This window comes from Peromyscus californicus, unplaced genomic scaffold (genome assembly GCF_007827085.1).
Source record: "Peromyscus californicus insignis strain IS unplaced genomic scaffold, ASM782708v3 Scaffold_20__1_contigs__length_68692818, whole genome shotgun sequence".
In the NCBI taxonomy this organism is placed as follows: Eukaryota; Metazoa; Chordata; class Mammalia; order Rodentia; family Cricetidae; genus Peromyscus; species Peromyscus californicus.
Window position 1 is genome coordinate 56653360 of NW_026294503.1, and position 15735 is coordinate 56669094.

General features: G+C 39.2%; 1 protein-coding gene across 1 annotated transcript in view; it reads left to right on the top strand.

Moving 5' to 3' along the window:
* Nucleotides 1-11353, top strand: part of Muc19 (mucin 19, oligomeric) — a 186241-nt gene extending 174888 nt beyond the window's left edge. Inside the window, exons 149-159 of the mRNA XM_052747381.1 lie at nt 1483-1530; nt 2128-2181; nt 2349-2390; nt 3284-3313; nt 4936-4967; nt 5055-5217; nt 5526-5563; nt 7536-7646; nt 9388-9427; nt 10388-10496; nt 11107-11353. Coding sequence (XP_052603341.1) covers nt 1483-1530; nt 2128-2181; nt 2349-2390; nt 3284-3313; nt 4936-4967; nt 5055-5217; nt 5526-5563; nt 7536-7646; nt 9388-9427; nt 10388-10496; nt 11107-11281 — 842 coding nt within the window. The 3' untranslated portion in view covers nt 11282-11353. The remainder of the gene's footprint in view (nt 1-1482; nt 1531-2127; nt 2182-2348; nt 2391-3283; nt 3314-4935; nt 4968-5054; nt 5218-5525; nt 5564-7535; nt 7647-9387; nt 9428-10387; nt 10497-11106) is intronic.
* The last annotated feature ends 4382 nt before the right edge of the window (nt 11354-15735 follow it).

Sequence of the window (15735 nt, forward strand, 5' to 3'; positions counted from 1 at the left end):
GAAACCAATGACTTAACAGTAAAGAAAGGAGTCTAGTTGTGGGGCCTCGCCAACACATAGCAAACTTTTACTAGTCATGTGGTTCTGAACTTCTTCTTTGCTTTTATTCGTCCATTTAGAGGCAACAACTTGTTTAAGTGGCAGGACCACAGATGCTAGAGTTCAGTTAGATGGGCCCCAACAGCTAATTTCCTACCCCTTCATTTTTAAGTTGTCTGATATAATGAATTTTGGGGAATTTTCCCCAGCTCTTCTTTGAGTACAGATTTCCTGGATGATCACACATTACTCCATGAGAACTACCCTTTCTATGTTTAGAGAAAGTGGTATGACAGGGATCATGAATAATGTGTCAGTAGAAGCAAGAAAGTTAATTCAAGAAACACATTTATTCTAAACTCCGATCCTAATTTTAGGCTGGAGGGATTCATAAATTACTCTCTCCTTCTGTGATTTCAGTCACCACAGGAGTAACCACTGGTCCAACTGTAGCCCCTGGGCATTTCCGCACTCATGAGTCATGAAAATGATTGGGGAAATTTGTCTCTGAACTGCAGAGGCTGCTGCCTCACCTAGAGATAGTGTGGAAAGTCACAGGGCTGTATATTTTCCAATGTCCACACCCCAAGCTTTGCCCCACCTCTGTTCAGGGACTACAGCTTCTGCAAAAGTTGGAGCGTATGCTGGAGTTGCAACAGCAAGTAGTTAGTTACTTGCATTTTCAGCCTTTAGGGTGGTTGGTGACTCTCTGGGGTCTGTAGTAGATAGCAGATAAGAACAAAATGGACAGAAACAGAGTTTTGTGCTTCTTTTGACAAAATTCACATGGCCTTTTTGCTGTGGTGCTTTCATTTTATTTGATAAAATGTCCAGTGAACTAAGTGTGGTCCTTTTCCTTTTGGTCATTCCCTGCACACAGTCTCTTAGACATGATCTTGTTGCTGTCACTGTGTTGTTGGAATCTTAGATGATCTTTTAATAAAAAACCCAGAGCCAGATATTGGGGTGAAAGCTGAAAGATCAGAGAAGCAGAACAGCCAGCCACGAGTTCTTACCTCTACAAAATCCCCAGCCTAAAGAGAGTGAGTTCCTGTCTCCTCATGCCTTATATACCTTTCTCTGCCCTGCCACATTACTTCCTGGGATTAAAGGCATGTGTGCTTCCCAAGCAAAGGCATGGGATCTCAATTTCTGGGATTAAAGGTGTGTGCCACCTCTGCCTGACCTCTATGTCTAATCTAGTGGCTGACTCTGTCCTCTGATCCCCAGGCAAGTTTACTAGGGTACACAATGTATCACCCCATCACTGTCTTAACTATCTTGCTGTTTAGGTGTTATGTCAGGTTCAAATGGAATTTCCAGAGACCTAGAGAATTCTAGTTCTGGTGAATAGAGATGTTTAATTCACCCACCATCGTGGATTTGTTTTTTCTTATGACTAAGGTCTCAATAAACTAAAAGAATTTAAATTTACCCCCTCAGGAGTCCCCACAGAAGCACCAGGCAGTCAAAGCACAGGAGGAAAAACAGGTGAGTCTAGGAAAACTACTTCCTCCAAAAACATTAAGCCACAGCAAAAGAATAAGAGTTTATAAGAAAACGGGTTATTTCTCTTTGGATACAAAGACTCTTTTATTGACTGTAAGAAATGTGAATTTGTTCTTAGGAGTGGGAGAAGCGCTGCTGTAGTTTCTCAGTCTGGAACTGGAGCACCAAAACATAAATGTTGGTTATACCACCCTCAGAGATCAGTGTGGCTTTGGTCCTAAGGAGCTGAGTTGAGGGTTTCTGGAAAGGAAGTAAGCCAGAATGGGGACCAAGGAGAACAGGGGAACTTTCTGTTATGATACAACTTGGAAGCCCTTTGGGGAAAAAAAAAAAAAAGGCTTTCATCTGACTCTTTGGAAGATGTAGCATGCAGCCTGAGAGCTCTATGTTGTTTTGAAATAAGGTCTCACTGTGTACCCTATGCTGGTCTCAGATTTACAATCCTATCTCAATCTTCCGACCTCTAGGATTCCAGGCTGTGCCACCATGCCTGACTCAGTCTGAGATTCCTGAGAAGAAGGTTATGGATGGTGCTGGTCCAGGAATAAAATAACCTATATTGCTTACTTCCTTTTGCAGACTCCACTTCAACAGCAGCTGTAGTCACCACCAGTGCCCACGTATCCCAGCCAGGTAAAATAGTAAGATCCAGGAGACTCAAATCCTATGAAATTTATCCCTTCCATATGGGGTCCACCTTGCACACGAATCTGCCATCACTGAGACGAACAGACCCAGACATGATATGAATTCTTATTATTGTGAGTAAAACATTGTTTTGTCATCCTCCCCTACTCTAGAAACCACTACAACAGAGGGTCAAGACACTGAAAAGGAAACAGGTCAGTGTGAGAAGACCTCCAATTATTTCATGGTCCACTGGCATGTCCTGTAGTTAAAAATATGCTAGGGTCTGTAGTATACATTCAAAGCCAAACCTTCAGTAAGAAACGGCGATTGCCATGTTGTAACCTTTGTAGTGGGGACAGGGGCTTTATAGGCACAAAATATGATTGCTATTGTTCATTTATTGATCAACCAAAAATATCTACAAAAATTATGGTTCGGTGGAAGAGGAGGAGAATAGAGGGTTCAGTTCTGTTTTCTAAGTAAAGATGTAGAAATTGAAAGTTTCTTTTAAGAATGCCCATCCTAGTGAGTTTGTGTTTCTTTTCTTTTCATAGGGTGGGATAACAGTACAAATTTGACTTTCAGCAATTTTGAATTGGAATCAGAATTTAGAATTTTGTAAATATGGCTGGCCCATACCTGTGAAGTATAGAAACTTACAGGTGTCCAGGCATATGTTATCTGTTTAAATTGTTTGGGAGGGATGAAACAAAATTAAAGCATTTCAAGAGGTTGGAACAAAGGATAAATGTTCTTAAGATCCAAACTATCTTATTATAATTACATCCCTGTGAAATCACCCCTTACTGTTTATTCATGACCTACTCATGAAAATTGTTTTCCAAGAAAAATTTCAAGAGAAGTTTGTCTGTATTTTCTACTCTCAATACAGATTTCTCGTCTATTAAATTTTAAGGTCTAAAAGAAACACCCTACAATAGTAGGATGTCAAATGCTGTTAACAGCACAGAAGGGAGAGAGGTGGAATATCTGTAAGCCTGACTGTATGGCCAATTATTTCAGCAATATAGTAATGTATTTTCCCCAACACCATGACACCATTCCCAATATTCCAGAGGCTAACAGGTTTTCTGTTTTTACACAGTGTGTCCAGGCACGCTTCCACCAGCCCCAGGTGAGTGCACCCCCACTGCAGAGGAATTCTATGGTGATGGTTCTTCTTGTGCATCAAGTGTCTGAAGTCACTTCAGTACATGAATGGTCATGAAATGTTCTAGAATAAACTAAGTACGTGAATCTGGCTTTTACTCGCCAAATAACGTATAAGTTATTTCCTCATTCACAAACCAATGCGTCCAAGCAGTGCATGCCTATTTGCCTGCTAGCTCTTTCATGAAATTACATATTCTGATAAGAGGTAATGTTACTGCTCTCCTAACAGTGAGCATTTAACTACATAATACAACGTTGGGGCCTTTGTTCTAGTTGACAATTGCAACTGTGCCTGAATTTACTCATTTCTGAGAACTTTATTGAGTTCCTACTACTTTTAAGATAATGTAATGTATTTTGCAGTGAGTATTTAATAAAGAAAATAATTTTGACCTCATTTAGTGGGGAAATGAAAAATTAAAAAAAAAACATGGTGTTCATGTGAGGTAGACGATAAAGTTTACAATAAGAAGTAAGTGGATGGCCTATGGAGAAAGCAGATTTTAGGATTGGAATTTGATGGCAATAAGTAGACCATTCTAGAACCAATCAACTGTTCTACTTGATTAAAGAGATGGCTTTAATGTGGGAGACCTTGGAAACTAGAATAAAGTATTCATTTTAAAAAGACTCACCTTTAAAATAAAAGCAATTATCTAATTAGGCATTAGGAAAATTGCTGTGATTGTGGTGTAGAGAAGCGATTGGATCAGAAAGGAATCCAGGCAATTGAGTTGCTGGATTGATGATGATGAGGTGGATTAGCCAAGAACAAAGAAAGGAAAGGTTTAAAGTGAGGGAGAGAGTAAAGGACTTGTTAGCGGTTTGAATGACAAACTGCAATTAATACGCATGGCTCCTAAGTCTGATGCTTTAATAATAGAAAATGTACTTTAATCTGGAAGAGAAAACTGTGCTTGGGGCAAGAAGACACAGTCTGTCTTGTGCATTTATGTTAGAGATTATTGAAGATCTGTTGGGATACTGTATATTCACAGAGCTAGAGCTGTGTCCATGGCTTCAAAGTGTCCATGGGCTCAAACAAGTTAGAAATCGGAGAGCCTTCCACTTAGTGTTGTTCATTGTGGAGAACAAGTTCCATTGAAGAGACTGGAGACAAAAAGTGAAGAGTAAGAAGAGCTTCTAGGACGATCCTGAACATTATATTTAAAGAAAGGAGAACATATTTTTGAATGTGAAAGTTAATGTCACCTATGACAGGGAATTCAAATGATTGGTTAAGGGAATTTGGATCTTAGGATTTGCCAATGATGTCTTGATACATACTGAGTTGTAGAGATAGAAAGCAGTTTTACAAGACAGTGAGCTGGATAGTGTACACACACACACACACACACACACACACACACACACACACACACACACACACGTGTACTCTTATACAAAACACTTTGCTGGAAGCAGGTGGGTGTCATTTATCCACCTTCAGGCCTGATGTCTCCACAAATTGACCTTTTAAATCCTGGTGTCAATGACAGTATGGGCCCCCTGCTTGTTATCTATAAATAGCAAGTGGTCGGAATTTACAACATCTAATTAGTACTTATCATTTGATGTTAACAGTGTGTCATGGTCCACTGGGAGAAGAGAAATCTGTAAGTATAAAGTTCTGGTCTACTATAACCTAAACTCCTTTCTGCCTCTTTTTGCAAACAAAGTCTAAACATGGTTTGTATCTGCAGCCTGGAGACACATGGATATCTAACTGCCACCAGTGTACCTGTACTGACGCACAGGCTGTGGACTGCAAACCTAAAGAGTGTCCTTCTCCGCCCACCTGCCAAACTGGAGAGAAGCTTATGATATTCAAATCGAATGACTCCTGCTGTGACATCGGCCACTGTGGTATGCATCCGTAACACATTATATGAACTGAATCGGTCCATTCATTGCCTGTTTATACATTCAAGGGGTGGTTGTGAGCTAATATGTCACAAATGACATTAGGATCTGGTAAATATAACAAAATTAGTACTTCTTAAAACTTATTGTTGTGATGAAGGAAAACCCAGAATTAAGAAATATTAACAGCATCAATAGGTTAAAAGGCAATGATACTATTTTAAGAAAAGTATAACTGGTTGATAAGTATTATCCCATCCTCAAATTCTTTTTCATAAATCTTAAAGAAGTATATTGCATTTACTTTTCAGAACCAAGAACCTGTTTATTTAACAATACGGATTATGAGGTAAGCCTTTTTCGTCTCTATTTTATTAATATAATCATCTGAATAAATGCAATGCTAAGCCACGCCAGGGGGTTTTCAGGTTATCATTTTAAAAATATGGTTTTGAAAACACTTTGGTACAGATCAAGGATATGTTCTTCTTTGTCCACACTAGTTACATAAAACACAGTTCTCACAGCGCTCCCTCCAACAGAAGCAGTGCTCTCTCTCAATCACTAACCAGCCAGCAGTTGATATCAGAACTGAAGTTCCCCAGGGCCTTGCCAGATGGAGAAGACATACTGTGCCGCATTCGAATCAACGAACAGAGTTCAGCTGTAATTACAACCAGAAAGATCAGACGGCCAAAATGCCAGCCACCAACCAAGAAACCTCAAGGGCTCTACCCACTCAGGGGCTTAGCTTGTGCAGGACTGGGTCTGGACTGCTGAGCTCACCTTTGGGGCAGGGCTTAACTTTCTAGCAAAGACTTGGTGAAACCACATATGTCAGATGATTCCCAAACTGGTATTAACACTCTCGACTAGTGCTGTTAAATACTTAAAGCTCAAGCTAAAGTAAACGAGGCATGCTGAGAAACACGTAACAGGAGGCACTTCGGAGTTCTACCATCACAAATCATTTACCCTGCTCACATTTCAGTCTGATCCCCTCAACTTTCCATTTCCAAAATTGGTGTGACTCTAGAAACCTAATGGCTAGAAACAAAAAAGGAAATTGTAATAATTTGCATGTAAAAGAGTTGAAATCATAACATTTCAGTTTAAAAGGGAATTTATCTTAGGGCCTAAAGCCCTAAATCAGTAGTTCTCAACTGACCCTTTCACAGGGGTCATATATCAGCTATCCTGAATATCAGATATTTACATTACAATTCACAACAGTAGCAAAATTACAGTTATGAAGGAGCAACAAAAATAATTTTATGTTTGGGGGTATTAAAGGCTCACAGCATTAGGAAGGCTGAGAACCACTGGCCTAAATTAAACACTGTTTCTCAGACTGTGCTTTGAATGCTGGGTAGAAATTAATTACAAAATAGTCCAAAGAGCTTTAACAAAGACAGAAGTAAGGCATCTTGGGAGGATTGCCATAACCCTACTTTAAAGATTTATTTTTATTTTAAGTGTATTAGTGTTTTTGTAGTGTTATGTGTATAAATGTATAAATGTTTTTAATATGTTTCATATTTATGTGCATAAGTCTGCCTGTATGCATGTACACCACATGGGTTCCTGGTGCCCTTAGAAGGCAGAAGAGGTCACTGGACCCCCTGGAACTCAGGTGTAGATGGTGAGCCACCATTTGGGTGCTGAGAACCAAATCCTGGTCCTCTGGAAGAGCAGCGAGTAATCAACCACTGAGTCATTTCTGCAGCCCTATTAGTCCTCATTTAAACTTGTATCTATTATTAATGTGTGTGCATGTAGCATGGCGCATGTGGGAAGGCCAAGGGTACCTTTGAGGTATCAATTCTCTCTACAGTGGATTTCTAGGATCCAGCTCATTATCAGTTCAGCTCACGAAAAGTGCTTTTATACTAAGACATCTTGCAGACCCATGAGTCTTAATTCAATAAACCTCTTTTGTATCATTTTCTACACTCAGATGTCATATTTTTCTTGAAACATAAAGCACAACTATTGGTGAACTTGCTTGCCATAAAACATCCTGTCTTGAAAAATATTCTTTAAACGTATGACAGAGTGACTATCATAAGTTTTATTTTGAAGGTTGGGAATTTTGATACATTCTGTGTCCCCAATGGAAAATTTTAATTTATTCACTGAAGTTAAAGAACCACCTTTCCTTAACTGGTTACAGCAACTGAAAGTACCTCTCTACAGACAGTAAAATCAGAATTTTCATCCTTTTTTTTTTTTTTTTTTTTTTTTTTTGCCAGTTTTTAACTGGTAGGTTAAATTATATTCCAAGGCAAATAACTTCTCTCCTCCCCCCAATCACCTTGCAGATTGGTGCATCCTTTGATGATCCTAGCAACCCATGTGTCTCCTACACCTGCAACAGCACTGGCTTGGTAGCCGTGGTTCAGGACTGCCCAAAGCAAACGTGGTGTGCAGAAGTAAGTCACGGTCTTAACATGGGCGAGCAAGGTTGCCACTTAAGCTCAACTCAGTCCCTTCTCATCTTTCTGCTCCGTTGGGAAAGTAGGCCTTTGGCCAAGAGATATAGATCTGTTGTCAGTTCCATGGATCTTTATACAAATTCATGCATCAAGAGCCAGAGAATTCTAGAAATATCAGCTTTAATTGAGTATATTCCTCATACCAAGAAAGGCTTGTATTTTTCCAGCTCCACAAAACTTAATATAGTGCTATTCCAAAAGTAGGTTATTACAAAAATATTAGCTATTTCTTTATTTATTTATTTTAATTTATGTGTATGAGTGTTTTTGCCTGCATGTGTTTGTGTGTGTGTGTGTGTGTGTGTGTGTGTGTGTGTGTGTGTGTGTGCACTATGTACATGCCTAATACCCTCAGAGGTCAGAAGAGGATATTTGTTCCCTGGAAATGGAGTATGGATGGTTGTGGGTTCTGGAAACTAAATCCGAGTCCTTTGTAAGAACTACAAATTCTCTGTCTCTCTCTCTCTCCCTTTCTCTCTCTTTGTGTATGTATAAATTTGACTATATATACATATAATTATATATACACATATACATAACAATAATAATAAGGAATATGAGGATTCCAAAGGGAGCTGGGGTGGGAGCATGAAAAAGCATTTGATGATGTAATTAGATTTTAATTAAATTTTTAAATTTTCTCAGAACAACAACAACAAATAAAGCAACAACCACTCTAACCTATTGAGCCAAATCCCTCTTCACTATTTTATAAGCAAAACTAAAAAACATCTTCTTTAATGAAAACTCAGGGTATCTGTACTATTTTTATATTTTTGTGCCACAACCATCATTTCTGTGCCTCCATGTTTGAGTTTCTATTACTGTGATGAATGCCATGATCAAAAGCAACTTGGAGAGGAAAGGATTTATTCATCTTACAACTCTCATATAACATGTCACTAGGGAAGTTAGGACAGGAACTGGAGCAGGAACCTGGTTCCAGGAGCTGGTGCAGAGGCAATGGAGGAGGGCTGTTTAGTAGCTTGTACTCCATGGCTTTTTCAGGCTGCCTTCTTATATAGCTCAGGACCACCATCCCAGGGTTGGCACTGGCCACAGTCAGTTGGCCCTTCTATATTAACAATTAGTCAAGAAAAATGCCCCACAAGTTTTCGTACTGGCTAATCTAGCTGGGACTTGTTTAAAATGAGGTCCTCTCTCCTCAACTAGTTCTGACTTGTGCCAACACACTCAATATATGTTGGCTTTTTATATTAATGAATGCTTGGATATTAAATTATCACTTTTCTTTCTGAATCTGTAATTCACAACATAGTTTAAAGCATTACTTTAAAATTTAAATACTGTATTACAAAAGTTTATTTGGACTTCATCTGAAGAGTTAGGAAGATTTGAATGGGAAACAAAGCTTAAGTGCGTAACTTGAGTAAAAGACTGATGGCATCTGGTATTGTGTTAAAGAATTTTTCCTTCGAAGTAAGTGAAGCATAATTTGTTTTCATATTTGCATATTCTTTTTCCTTTTCTTCCTGTCATTGCAAAATCTTAGTTTTAAACCCTCAGTCTCATGTTTATGATCAAGCTCAACACTTTCTGCTCTAGCCTCGCCCTAGATCTGACATCAGCATGCTCATCTCCTTCCTGTTGCTACTTTAGGATATTAAAATTTTTCATATTTCATTCAATATTAAATATTTCATTTTTTTTCCTACAGGGAGAGAGAACCTACGATTCAAAGAAATGTTGCTATACATGTAAGTTAACCTCTCTATACAGAGAATATCTAAGTGGTTGAAAAAGCAGCATTTCGTTAAGATAGAATGACAGATCATTAATAGAAGGTTTACCAGTCATGTTAAAATATAGAAATCAGGGTCAAAATACAAGCTGCCAACTGATATGCTTGCAAAGGGGGTTAGTTACTTATTGATAGTAGTAGTTTTTCTTGTAAAATTTGTTTTGTTTCCAATGTAAGAAACCAGACTACTTTTCTTTCCTAACACCAGAGGTCTGACTTGTAAATTTGGGTATTAGAACACAAGATTACGTAATAGGCAACGGAAAATGTCCCATCATCTTCTCTGCTCTTACTGAACCCTCTCTCTTTCTTCTACTTATCACTTCCTTTCTGCTTAACCTCTAATATAATCATAGCAACAACAAGACAATAGCTATCTGTAACACAAATCTTAAAAGGTCTTATTAATTAAAAGAACCTGGAGCCAGGTTGGAGTGGAAGAAATAGAATAAGCCAGCCACGTTCTTACCTCTATGAAATCTTCATCCTCAAGAGAGATATTTCCTGTTTACTCACACCTTGCATACCTTTCTGTGCCCTGCCATCTTCCTTCCTTCCTAGTGCTGGGATTAAAGGCATATGCCACCACACCTGGCTCTGTTCCCAGTGTGGCTTTGAACTAATAGAGATCTGGATGGATCTCTGCCTCTTGAATGCTAGGGTTAAAGGCATGTGCTACTACTGCCTGACCTCTATGTTTAATATAGTGACTGGCTTTGTTATATTGGGGTACACAATACATCACCACATTTATCCAAGTTTTAGCCAGGTTCACAGTCAGGGATGAGATGGTTGTTTCCCTTAATAACATGGCCAAGTAGTTGGTGTGCCTCTTCCCTTTGGATCTTAAGACAATGTATGCCTAATGATAGTTAAGATGTTAAATCTCACTTCTTTGTTATGTGCTTTGCTTTAGGTAAGAGTGACTGTAGAACTGCTCCTGTGAATGTGACTGTTAGGTATAACGGCTGTAGGAAGAAAGTTGAGATGGCAAGATGTATAGGAGAATGCAAAAGGACTCTCAAGTAAGTTTCCCTTTGAATGTGTTCTGTGCATTAACTTAGTGCTTAGAGAAAAAATCAAGCAACATTACATAGTGGAGTTTGACCTGAAAGAATACTCTGATTAGGACACAATGGAAAAATATATAGAACACTAAGACCTGAGGACTAAAATAATCAGTTTAGAGATCAGTTATTCTGAGATCATTTCTTAAACATGCTTAACATATTTATGATAAATGCATTCATTTTCCTGTAGTGACTGTAGAGGGTCCTTACTCAAAGAACTACACTGCCCATCATTTTAAAGTTGAATTTTAGAGTGGCGTTATATGTTTTCCTTTTAATATACAATTTTACATACAGATTAATTTAGTGAGAATAATTATAATTTGACACTGTTCCCATTATTCAGTGACAACTCTTTCTTTTTAATCTCATTCTTGTCTCAAATGCCAATTGTCACTGATCTGCATCAGAGTTTTGTAGTTGGAAGGGATACAAAGTCTAAAAATCACATTAAGTAAAGGCTAGTAAGCCATTTAAAAAGTCATTAGAACAGAAGTATGGATATCAAGTTATGGAATGTTTGCAAATATTTCAAAATATTTATTATTGATTTCCTTTCTTTCAGGTACAATTATGAGACCTTCCAATTGGAGAATTCGTGTGTTTGCTGCCGTGAAGAAAACTATGAATACAGGGACATTACACTCGATTGCTCTGATGGCAGCACCATCCCATACAGATACAGGCACACTACAACCTGCTCTTGTCTGAACCAGTGTGAACAGTCTACAGCCAGTTAATACCTACCCACATTGCCTTCCCAGTTGCACCTATTTTAGAAAAGAAGAAAAATAAATTAAATAGTGAGAATGGATAAACTTGAGTGTGTCTTATTCAAAAAAGCGTGGCTCACGATGAGGTGTTCTATTTTGTTGTTGTTGGCAGTGCCTGGAAAAGAAATGCAATGGTGCAGGTACTCAGTGAGGATGTGGATTTGTTTACACTGTATGAATGCTGCAAGTTGCAGGGAACACAAGCCAGTCGTGACTCCTAGTGCCCTTGGGGCAGTGTTCTGTTTCATTGCCCCCCACCCACTACTTAATGACATTCTTTTCTGTTTCCCTGTCCCAGCTGGATCCCACTTTGACTGTGCCACATATCCCTCTCCTGCGACACCGTGACTTCCTCATAGTTCTCAAGAGTTTCATATCATTTCTACTCTTGCTTCTCTGAAGCATCTTTCTAGTTATTTCCACAACATTTAAAAAAACCATGATCCAGCCTTTGTGGGTTGCTTTGCTTTGTGAACTCCAGCTTCTGAAACTGCGTCATGTTCCTCCTTTCATTTTATTCGGGTGCTTTAACATGAGGTATCAACATAAGAGAGATTCTCATGTCTAATACTGGAGACTTTGTTAGAAGGGCTTTGGCTCTTGGAGGGAGCACCAGCAGACCAGAGGAAATTCTATTTAAAAAAAAAATATATATATGTAATGACTTACATGCATCATAGATATCCTCAGGTAGATATTTAATAGTATTATTCCCTATGACTTTTTTCAGACATCCTTACTGTTATTTTACCTTCCTTCTTTTGTTATTTATCCTCCCCTCCCTAATTAGAACCCTATCCTTGTGTTTCCCATCTCCTCTTTCATATCACTGTACCGTACTCTTCCTTTCTCTGTGCAAAAGCTTTTCAATTCAAAGTAATCCCACTATTTTGATTATTTTTGCACTTTACTTTGTTTGGTAGGTTTTGGTTTTTGAGACAAGACCTTACCATTTTGACAAGGATGATCTCAAATACCTTCCAGCTTTATCAGTGTGTCCTACTTACTTTTCCGTGGCTGTGCTAAAATATACTGACAAAAGCAACTTAAAGGAGAAAGGGCTAGTTATAGCTGTCACAGCTAGTTTTGTGTCAACTTGACAAACTGGAGTCATATAAAAAAAAGGGAACCTCAACTGAGAAAATGACTCCATAAGATCTGGCTGTAGGGTATTTTCTTAATTAGTGACTGGTGAGGGAGGATCCAACTCATTGTGGGTGAGGCCATTCCTGGTCTGGTAGTCTTGGGTTCTATAAGAAAGCAGGCTGAGCAAACCATGGTGAGCAAGCCAGTAAGCAGCACCCCTCCATGACCTCAGCATCAGCTCCCACTTCCAGGTTTCGGCTCTGTTTGAGTTTCTGTCCTGACTTCCTTCAGTGATGGACTACAAAGTGTAAGCCAAATAAACCCTTTCCTCCCCAACTTGCTTTTGGTCATGGTGTTTCATCACAGCAATAGAACCCCCAACTATGACAATAGACCACAGTTCCAGGGTAGACAGCCCATCATGGTAGGAGAGTTATAGTAGCAGAAGCTTGAGGGAACAGGTTGCATTGTGCCTGCAGTCAGGAAGCAGAGAATGATGAATGTTGGTGCTCAGTTTACTTTCTCCTTTTTATATGGTCCAGGATCCTAGTCTAGGGAATGGTACTACCTGGATATTTCCCCTTTCAATTAATGTCATCAATGTAATTGTCCACCAGAATGCAGAGAGGCTCCGTCTCACAGGGGGTTCTAGAACTCATCAAGTTGACAGCTGAGCTGAACCATCATGCACACTCTGAGTTCATAGCCCAACAAGAACAGTATTGCACTAGGCTGGTCCAAGGCTCATACTGCTCTTTCTTGCCTATGGATTAGGGAATTAATAGGTTAAGACTGTTGCAACCAGCTACCTACAGGTGATGCTGAGCCAGAATGTAAATCTGATAGACTGAGGCCGTATTTCCTCACCTGAAATCCAGAGGTTCTATCTATGAGTAGTCCTGAGAATGAGAGACACTAGGATCTCCTCTGTGCTGTGTTTCTCTTGTCTTACTATAAGTTCCAAAACAAAGTCCTATGGTTTTTCCTCCATCCTACCCTCCTTCATGGCATCTTGATCCATATTATGTTGCCTGAAACTTGGGTAATATCGCTGAAGGTAATCACCACCAAAGCTGATGCTGTTATCACACCTGAGTCTCATAGCCACAGGATCTACATAGTCTCAGGGTTGGAGGTAGACTTGTGATTGCAGCCGGCAGTAATACAGACTAAAACACAAGTTCATCCACCAGGATGCATAGTAACAGGGCTGATCAAGAAGCTTCATCTCTGAGCCCTGGTATAAAGAGAACAGTGCTGCCCAAATTGGAGTGGCAGTCCCTTAGCCACTAAGGCTGACAGAAAGCTGGGCTCTAGCTTAGCCAAAGGGTCCTACAGTGTCAGAGTGCCCCAGCTTGACTCCAACGATGCAGTGATGCAAGCCAGAACTCAAGCTGTCCCACTGAGATGAAGGATTTCCTCCTGATGCTCTGGAAGGTACCGATTGTTCATCTTCAAACATGAAATCAGTCACTGAGGCTGAGGTCCAAGGCAGAGTCCTACATTAGCTTTTATGCTCTGCTCTTTATAGTGAGGGTCTTACTCTCTGCACTCTACTCTCTCCCTGATGCTAGAGAAGTTGTGGTCGGGAAGTCCCTTGATCACCTGGCTAGCACTGATCCAGTGTTTCACTCCTTGGGAAACAGCTTAGAATCATGGTTCGGGACTCTTTCTGGTACCAGCTTACAGCATGACAGGTCTGGCATTGAGTTTTAAGTCTAAGGCCTTGATTTGTGTGGAGGTTTGACTGATAAAGTCCCCTACAGTCCTCCCCCCTTTTGATTGTGTGGTCCCCATTTAGTGGTGCTGTTTGGGGAGACTTAGGAGGTGCAGCATTGTTGGAGGAAGTAGGTCACTGTGGGTAGGCTTTGAGGTTTTAAAGCCAAATGCCATTCTGTTTGTTCTTTGCTTCTTGCTTGCAGTTTAAGATAGGAGTAATCAGCTGCCTTCTCCAGCTGCTATGGAAGCAGATGGTAATGGACTATTATCTCCCCGGAATTGTAAACTCCACATAAGCCCTCCCTTCTATAAATTGGCTTGATTGTGGTGTTTTATCAGAGTATTACTAAAGTAGCTAATACAATTTAATGTTTCTTCTCCCAAATGAAGAACATTTCTCTCCAGGTTGCTTGCTTCTGGGCATAGGTGATGTAGGCCACCCTTTCTTTCCTGCTTTATTCAATTCATCTTCTCTATTTTCATTAAAACTGGGCACTGTGGTCTTTACCTGTTTTCTTAACTTTTACTATGTAGCTTGTGCATTAATGGCTGTTTAAATAGTTGTGTTTGTGGGGATACCTACTACTGAGAGATCTTTCTCAGCTACCATGTTCAATATAAATTCATTTATTTGTTTATTCCAGGGATATAATTTAGCATATGAGGTATAGTCAGGCTAAATGAAATTTTCAATGAATAGTTTTCTATGAGCAGAGATTTTGACAAAATCATCTGTTGTGGTCAATTCTAATACTTAATATGAGCCCACAAGTATATACATCATTGTTTTAAGGAAATAGTATAATATAAGCAATTGAATTTAGTCTGGTTGTCTTTGTTAGATTTTCAATTTTCAGCAAAGGATTGTTTATTACTTACAATATGCTAGGTCCTCTTCTAGATGTTGGAAATAGAGCTATTAAACACAGATCCAAATTTGCTTGTATAAAAAACTTATAATTTAGAAAATAATGGTGGATGAATAAGCATTAAAGGTAACGTCTTTTAAAAGTGTATGTAAGATTTCCAAGTGCATAGATGCAGTTAGTGAGGGGTTAATAATGTTGGAGGTGGTTAAAGTTGGAGAGAAAGACATTAGAATAGTCAGAAGTAGTTTTAAAGGTACATACCCAAATCATAACTCTATATTTTGAGTTTTAATTAATTTTACTTCTGTCATGAATCCTGTGATTTAAGACCATTTAAAAATGTACTTGATATATGGAAAACTACATGTTGTTTAAGGGAAGCAAGGGGAAGAAGATAGGATACTATAGTAGAGAAGTAGCTTATTTCAATCATCAAAGACTAACAAAGACATAAGTGAGCTAATGACTACATCCTTCCCCATTCAGTCTTCAGACTTCAATAGCACAGACATTTGAAGAGAATGGTGCATATATGATACCGATGAAGTTCCCTTAGAGAAGGCACTGCGTTAGAGATTTATATGCACTGACTTTATTGTGTGGAGGGAGAAATCAAGGCACTGTGATGTCTCAGTGGAGGCAGCTGCCAGCACTGTAGGGAGGTCATGGACTCTTGTTGTGGTTAGAGAGATGATCCTTTTACTGACACCCATCAATCACTGGGTGCTACTCTTTTCCCTAGAAGGG